Below are 8340 nucleotides of genomic sequence, written 5' to 3' on the forward strand. Positions count from 1 at the left end.
CTACATATCACAGAGCTCAGCTTCTCTCCTCTATCATATACTCCTATATATCACATAGTTCAGCTTCTCTCCCTCTATCATATAACCCTATATATCACAGAGCTCAGCTTCTCTCCCTCTATCATATAACCCTATATATCACAGAGCTCAGCTTCTCTCCTCTATCATATAACCCTATATATCACAGAGCTCAGCTTCTCTCCTCTATTATATAACCCTATATATCACAGAGCTCAGCTTCTCTCCTCTATCATATAACCCTATATATCACAGAGCTCAGCTTCTCTCCCTCTATCATATAACCCTATATATCACAGAGCTCAGCTTCTCTCCTCTACCATATAATCCTATATATCACAGAGCTCAGCTTCTCTCCTCTATCATATAACCCTATATATCACACAGCTCAGCTTCTCTCCCTCTATCATATAACCCTATATATCACAGAGCTCAGCTTCTCTCCCTCTATCATATAACCCTATATTTCACAGAGCTCAGCTTTTCTCCTCTATCATATAGACCTATATATCACAGAACTCAGCTTCTCTCCCGCTGTCATATAACCCTATATATCACAGAGCTCAGCTTCTCTCCTTCTATTATACCCAGCTCTCAGGGGATCAGTGAGGTAACTGTGACATTTTTTATATTAGGCCATTCTGAACCTTTTCTAATATTTACCACAGGGACAACCACTTCAAACACTTTCACATTTCTCTACAAATAATATATATCTACAACTACCCGACAAGGGAATATGGTTGTTTGCGTAGTACATACAATATGTACACTCCAAGTCAGGAAGAGCCGGTTAGCCTGTAAAATAATGTATACCAGGGGAAACGGATGTTTTATCTACTCAGCATTGAATCGGCAATGAGTAACTAGATATTACATGTAGGTACTTAGTTACATGACTTCCATTTGTATATCCTCACACATACCCAATGGATATATTAACATCATGCACAAGCCACTGCAAATCTGTTCAAAATGGCAGAGAATATGGAAAAAGAGCAGTAACATATGGGCTGAGAACGAAACAGTTGGGAAGCGATGTACTGTAAGCTGGATGTTACAAGAATAGGAGATTGGCTTCTCTACGCCCATGTATATTTATATTTCTGCCTTTACAGAACAGACTTGTAATAGTATCCATCTACTGTGCAAACACAGAGCAAAGAAGTCAATCATTGTTTAGAATAAAAGCCTCTCTTCCCGTAGCCTCCAGACTTCATGTTTAATGAGATTCAGGAAAATTGCATACATATTAATAAATCAGATCCTCTGTATCTCTGACAAAAGATTATAATTAACTTTTAGCCCCGTAAGGTGTTTAATACATAGACTGTGGACAGTCCTTATGACAGCCTAGAGCTTATACATCAGATGTGTTTTCGTCTGCTGACATTTTAATTAGAATGATTTACATGGTTTATTGCCAGATAATATAAGATCGGCTTCTCTAAACAGAAACATCTTCCAGGGAGATTTAAAGTTCTAAGATATTTGCAAGTCTTAACTCTATTATAGAAGGGGGTTTTATTGTTATAGTGACGCTTCCTAAAGATCCTATACACACAAGAGAAGAGGTAGCTTAAGTGGTTGGCTATTCAATTTGTATGGAGGCCTTCCGACCCTCTCCCAGTATATGATGCCAGGGCATGAAAAAGGGGTGTGACAGGCAGCAAATGCGGAGGGGCTTTGTAGAGAGGGGGCATGGGGTCTCCTAGAGCTCCACTTTGAAAGGTTGGCAATAGAGATGAGCGAACAGTAAAATGTTCAAGATTCAATATTCGTTTCGAGTAGCCCCTCAATATTCGACTACTCGAATCGAATATCGAACCCCATTATAGTCTATGGGGGGAAAATGCTCGTTTCAGGGGTAGGCAACGTTCGATCAAATTATACTTACCAAGTCCACGAGTGAGGGTCGGGCTGGATCCTCCGAGAAGTCTTCTCCGTGCAGCGTCCCCGCGGCGTCTTCCGGCTCTGAATTCACTCTGCCAGGCATCGGGCCTGGGCAGAGCCAACTGCGCATGTCGGCACTACAAGCAGACATGCGCAGTCGGCTCTGTCCAGGCCCGATGCCTGGCAGAGTGAATTCAGAGCCGGAAGACACCACGGGGAAGCTGCACGGAGAAGACTTTTAAAGGTAGGAGAAGAACCAGCGTTGATTGGCCGACTGTATAGCATTCGGCCAATCAATGCTGGTTCTGCATCCAACTTTTCCATTCGAATAGCGAGTGGTACTTGATCGAGTACGAGTATTTCGAATACCGTAGTATTCGATCGAATACCTACTCGATCGAATACTACTCGCTCATCTCTAGTTGGCAAGTATGAGGATTACTCAACCCAATGGAATATTGTGTTTCCTAAATTTCCTCCCATAATTTATCCCTGGCTCTCTTGTAAAGTCATTTTAAAGCTTCCAGTAAAATATCTTAAAGTAGTTTTCCCTTCTTAGATATTAATGGCATAACTACAGGAGTCAGGACACAGCTATGTTTGGCTGTTTTCTTGACTCCAATAGAAGTGAATGGACAGAGTCATGCCCATGTGCAGCCATGCCCAAGTATTTATTTTTGATTGAACCTTGACTTTAAACCACAATTGTGTATTAGGTTAAAGTAGGGCAGGAAAGTAGATAAAACATGGCAGACCACAGATACTTGATACATGAAAATCAAAGAAAAAGAACTACACTCCAGACTTGATGCAGGAAATACATGAACATTTCTTTAGATTATCATGTGTAGACCAAGTCCTATTCCTTCTTCAGGCTGCTATGGTCATGAGTTGTATCTTGTATTTTGATGGACGTCCATACTTGACGCAGTGAGTGCATGGACTTCCATTACATCACTACATAAACAGCCTGAAGGACTAGAAAATGGAAATGTATCTGATAACCTAACAGTATGGTTGGGTGTCCTCTGGTAGTGACTACTGGCAATAGCACACAGCAGTGGAAAGACCTACTGGAACTGAAAGCCAAAGCCTACATCGATTGTTTACCATTCACTTGTTGGAGGGAATTTATCAACCCCTGAGATATTGTAATATTGCACCAAATGTGAGCCACATTCCCTGTTCTATGCTGCACTCACCACTTTCCATGGTAGGTGCAGGGCAGAGAACAAGCTGGAGACAACTTTGCTGAATATATTTATTATAATTTATGCCAGTTTTTTGGACTACCTTATACTGGAAATTAAAGTCAATTCCTCACTGATGCGGATTTCCATTCTGGCGTAGGAGCCTCTTGATAAATCAGGAGCACTCGTTTGGGCCTATATTATGACTGGCATACAGAGTGCCAGTCTCAAGCTAGGGCTGCACGACAATTTTGACCACCCCTTCAGTCACGCAAGCAAAGATTGCCACCCTGAGATTCCTTCCCTCATGTTAGTAAATTGAGTCATGAGGGTCCCATGAGCATAGCAAAAAAAGTTAAGCAATGTTTTATTTTTTTGCAATTAGAAGTCACACCCTTGGGGTTTCAATCGGACTCCATTCATAAACAAGCAAGGTGAACTCCAGTAATCTTTGGTCACGAGACAGCAGTCATGGCCACAGTCACCATGTAGCCCTATCCTTAATAAATCTGCCTCAATTTGTGTTTGAAAGACCAATATAGAGGCTGTGAAGCTAACCTATATCCTCACCTGTGTCACCGATATCCTCCGAAATACCCTGTGAGCCCCCAACCTATAAGTGAAGAATAACACAGAGACTCAAAGTGCAGGGAGTATTGTGGAGTAGAGGAGTTAGTGGCTGCCATACAGGCTCCCCAACACCCACTGAGCGGTCACATTTTTACTCCTCTGTATATACGGTGCTGCAGTTCCATATACAGTCACCTAAGTTATCTCTGTGCGCTCCATGGAGTAATGATGACGCTTCTGACTGCAAAAACTTCCCCAGTTGCTGCTGTGCAGGATGTGGATTTCTGTCTTCATTTCCAGCATGTCTTTGACTCTATGACTGTGTTTTATTCACTCCTGAACTTCCCTGCTGTTTATTTCTCATTCATGCAAGCACGATCACAATTTCACAGTATTCAGCCCCCTAGGGCTCCACTTAAAATGGTCTTCTTTACCTCCCGATTTGATTCTTTCTGGATGGTATAACCTTGTAACCTTTATATACTTTTATCATCATTTTAATGGCTACAAAGCACGAATAGATACTTATCTAAGAGTATAGGTATAAAAATGTTGGTCCCCTCGTTTAATGAAAGAAAAACCCACAATGGTCACAAAAATAACTTGAATCTGACAAAAGTAATAATAAATAAAAAATTCTATGAAAATGAACTAATGAAAGTCAGACATTGCTTTTCGCTTCCACAGAATTTAAAAAAATAAAAATAAACCTCATGAAACAGGCCTGGACAAAAATGACGGTTCAGTAACTTAATATTTTGTTGCACAACCTTTTGAGGCAATCACTACTATCACACGATTCCTGTAACTGTCAGTGAGACTCCCTTCTCAGCAGGGATTTTGGCCCACTCCTCATGAGCAAACTTCTCCAGTTGTCTCGGGTTAGAAGGAGGCCTTCTCCAGACGCCATGTTTCAGCTCCTTCCAAAGATAATCAATAGGATTCAGGTCAGGGCTCATACAAGACCACTTCACAATAGTCCAATGGTTTCCTCTTAGCCATTCTTGGGTGTTTTTCGCTGTGTGTTTTGAGTCATTGTCCTGTTGCAAGACCCATGACCTGAAACTGAGACCAAGCTTTCTGACACTGGGCAGTACATTTCTCTCCGAATCCCTTGCTAGTCTTGAGATTTCATTGTACCCTGCACAGATTCAAGACACCATGTGCCAGATTTAACAAAGCAGTCCCAGAACATAACAGAGCCTCCTCCATGTTTCACAGTAGAGACAGTGTTCATTTCAAGATAGGCTTCATTTTTCCATCTGTGAACATAGAGCTGATGTGCCTTGCCAAACAGTTCGATTTTTGTCTCATCTGTCCATAGGACATTCTCCCAGAAGCTTTGTGGCTTTCCAACATGTAGTTTGGTTATTATTACTTTTATTTCTGTGACAATTGTGGGTTTTTCGTTCATTAATTGAGGCGTACCAACAATTTTGTCCACGTGTGTATACAGACAAATGCAGATAAACATAAATGTTAATGCGTATTAATGCTCTGTAGTACAAAAGCATGGAACATGGTAATGTAGAATGTTTTTTAGTCATGTAGGTGTGTATGTGAATGTTTTTTCTAAAACAGCACCACCCCTATGTACAGGATGTGTGCAGTACTGCAGCTCAGCATCATTCATGTAAATGGAAGTGAGCTACAATACTAGATACAACCCAGGTAGAGCTGTAGTACTGGTTTTGGAAGAAAGCGTTATAAAAAAATAATAACTTCACAACTCCATCCACTGCTCTCATACACCAGCCTATGATAATACATGGGTGTGTGTATGCAGCCATATAAATGAATGGGTCAGTGTATGAATGGGACAGTCAGGTGCATTTACCCTAAGGATTAGCCTGTAGAAATTAGGATTAATGACCTTCACGAAGACGTGAAGAATTACTAAAAGCAAGGTAAATAATGTAATAATGTGCCCTCTTCTCTGTTTACTTTCAGGAAGAAGATGTTGTCCGAGAGAGTCGGTTTAACTTTAGTGGCTATGGTATGGGGCACTGCCTACAAGTGAAGGATGGCACCGCAGTGAAAACCGCGCCACCCGCCCTCCCGCCTCCTCAGCCAAAGGATGCCGAGTCCATCAAGAAGAAATTTGTTGACCGAGCAAAACGGATTGATACCATATCCCGGGCTGCCTTTCCACTGGCCTTCCTCATTTTTAACATCTTTTACTGGATTACATATAAAATCATACGGCACGAGGATGTACACAAGAAATAAGCCACTTATTTATTTAAGGGAACTCAATGCCAAAGTGTGCTTGTAAATATGTAGTGGAAAATCCCCTAGACATTCAGACTGGTTTTATATCCACCTACTGTACTCCTCCTTGAAGACAGAAAGCAGGAACAAAGACATTTGGGGAGCAAAGAAGATGAATATTAACCCTGAAAGAGCATAAGGATTCTCTTTCTAGTGTTTAACGTTGTCTTCGGTTTACGTTTTCCCAGCATTTGTAACAAATAACTCTTGGGTTTATTCAGACACACTGTACGGTATGTTCAGCAGCTATTGAGGAAGCTGGATCAATGTACTGAAAGTTATAGCAGTGACATTGATCACACCATAGATGTAAACTTAAAAGGGGTTATCAATATCAGACCAGTGGGGTCTGACACCTGGGACTCCCACCGATCAGTGGAGAACAGAGCCAGAAGTTGATGGGTATGTTCACTATATATATATATATATATATATATATATATATATATATATATATATACGCACAGTTTCCGTTCCCTAGTATAGGAGCTAACAGGGGCGTTAGCCTAAAAGAATCCGAAAACTTATTTACAATTTAAGAAGTACAAAAAAAATTTGAGGAGTCTTCAGTAATTGATACCCTTTTTAATAGCTAACTAAAAATGATGACATATTGCGAGCTTTCGGGACTACTAAAATGGTCCCTTCATCAGGCTGGTATAACACAATATCTGAAGGCAAGCACATTCCTACAGGAATACAGCGTTAGATGCAAAATTGATGGAAAGCAGTACATGCAAATAAACAGTTCAAAAAACATATATATCCGTTCACAGGAAGGTTCTCTGAGTTTATGCTTCCTTTGATCAGTCATGTAATAGTATTATAGATAGCACATGGTAAGTGGGGCCTATGATATATTTATATTGGGGCCTAGGAGCTGCAAGTTACACCTTTCGCCCCTGAGCATAGTAACTACATACTGAGCTATCTGCTTCTGGTTCTGTTCTCAATAACAACTGATTGGTGGGGAACCCAAGTGTCACCCAACAATCTGATATTGATGACCAAACCTAAGTCATAAATATCTTTTGCCTGGAAAATCCCCAGTTGTCCAGGCTAACGGAAAGATCTCCTTTTTTTTTCTAAAAACAGCACACCTTTTGTCCACAGGCCGCGTCTGGTATTGCAAATCAGTCGCATCCACTTGAGTATGTAAGAGCTACAATACCAGACATATTCCTTGGACACGTGATGCTGTTTCTGGGAAGAAAAAATAAACCAGCGTTTCTACTCTGCTGCAACCCCTTGATATTGGCTTGGTGGTTTGTCCAGGATTAAATTTAGCTAAAATAAGAGAAAGTTGAACAAAAAAGTAACTGTTTACCTGCATTGCTTTAGTGCCAGAACTCTGGTGGTCCCAGCCAGTCTTTGTTTACTTATTATGTGGTGATGACATCATGTACATCCATGTGACCTCCGCAGCCAATCACTGGTCTCGGCCTTGTAATGCTGTACATGGTAAGCATCAATGATTGGCTGCAGCAGTCACATGCATATACTGCATGTCCTCACTAGACCGGCGAGGACCACTAGCGCTGTGGAGCAGCAGGGGATTGGATAGTTAAACTTTATCAATTTTCTAGCCTTTAGCCAAATCTTTATAAATCTTGGAGAATCCCTTTAAGGGGCTAAAGTGATAACTTTCACCATAGTGACTATCCAGTATTCGCAGATCAGTAGGAATCTTTTCTGGACATAAATACTGGTAAAAAACAAAGAATAAATGGTTATAACTTTTGCTGTAATCGGAGCTGTTTTCTATTGAGAAATTGTTCTGATCATAGCAATGTAACTTTCCGTACGTTGTGTTATTATACTGTATATCTTTACTCTGATTGGTGGGAAATCTTTGCACATTTGCCTTCGTAAGATTAAGAAAAAAAAATCGAAATCAGGTCTAATCTATAGATATTGCTTTTTCACTGATGGGAAGAGTTTGCATTAACACCGTAGACCTAATGATTCTCATTATCGTTACGTCCGGCGCCAGCTTTACAGTACGTCTGTGCAATGATGTGAATAAGCTTTTCTGTTTCTAATGGGTCCAATGTAGCCAGCACTGCCACAAAAAAAGTTACCTAAAATCAACTCATGTGAAATCTTCCATGTTATCACCACATTAAATGACAGGTCGAACAGGTCGCCATTTTGATAAACCAACAGTGACTATCCACTGTATGAGGTGAGGACCAAATTTTTTAAAGGAATTGCTGCCTTTTTACTGTATTCGAAAGAAATCTACTGAGCTACGGTACATTTTATCACAGTGTTAGTATCTCGTGTTGCACCAAGCAATTCTTTTGTGTTCAAATGATTTCTACTTCTGTATACATATTCTATATAAATATATATATATAAAAGGTTTATACTTTGATATCTGGTGTGAGCGTAAATT

General features: G+C 40.5%; 1 protein-coding gene across 3 annotated transcripts in view; it reads left to right on the forward strand.

Annotated features, from left to right (window-relative positions):
- GLRA2 (glycine receptor alpha 2) overlaps window positions 1-6266 on the forward strand; it is a 155537-nt gene extending 149271 nt beyond the window's left edge. For all 3 annotated transcript variants that reach the window (XM_075263677.1, XM_075263676.1, XM_075263678.1), the window contains exon 9: window positions 5622-6266. In XM_075263677.1, the coding sequence (XP_075119778.1) occupies window positions 5622-5900 (279 nt within the window). In that variant the 3' untranslated portion in view covers window positions 5901-6266. The remainder of the gene's footprint in view (window positions 1-5621) is intronic.
- Window positions 6267-8340: the final 2074 nt, after the last annotated feature.

This window comes from Leptodactylus fuscus, chromosome 2 (assembly GCF_031893055.1).
Source record: "Leptodactylus fuscus isolate aLepFus1 chromosome 2, aLepFus1.hap2, whole genome shotgun sequence".
Lineage (NCBI taxonomy): Eukaryota > Metazoa > Chordata > Amphibia > Anura > Leptodactylidae > Leptodactylus > Leptodactylus fuscus.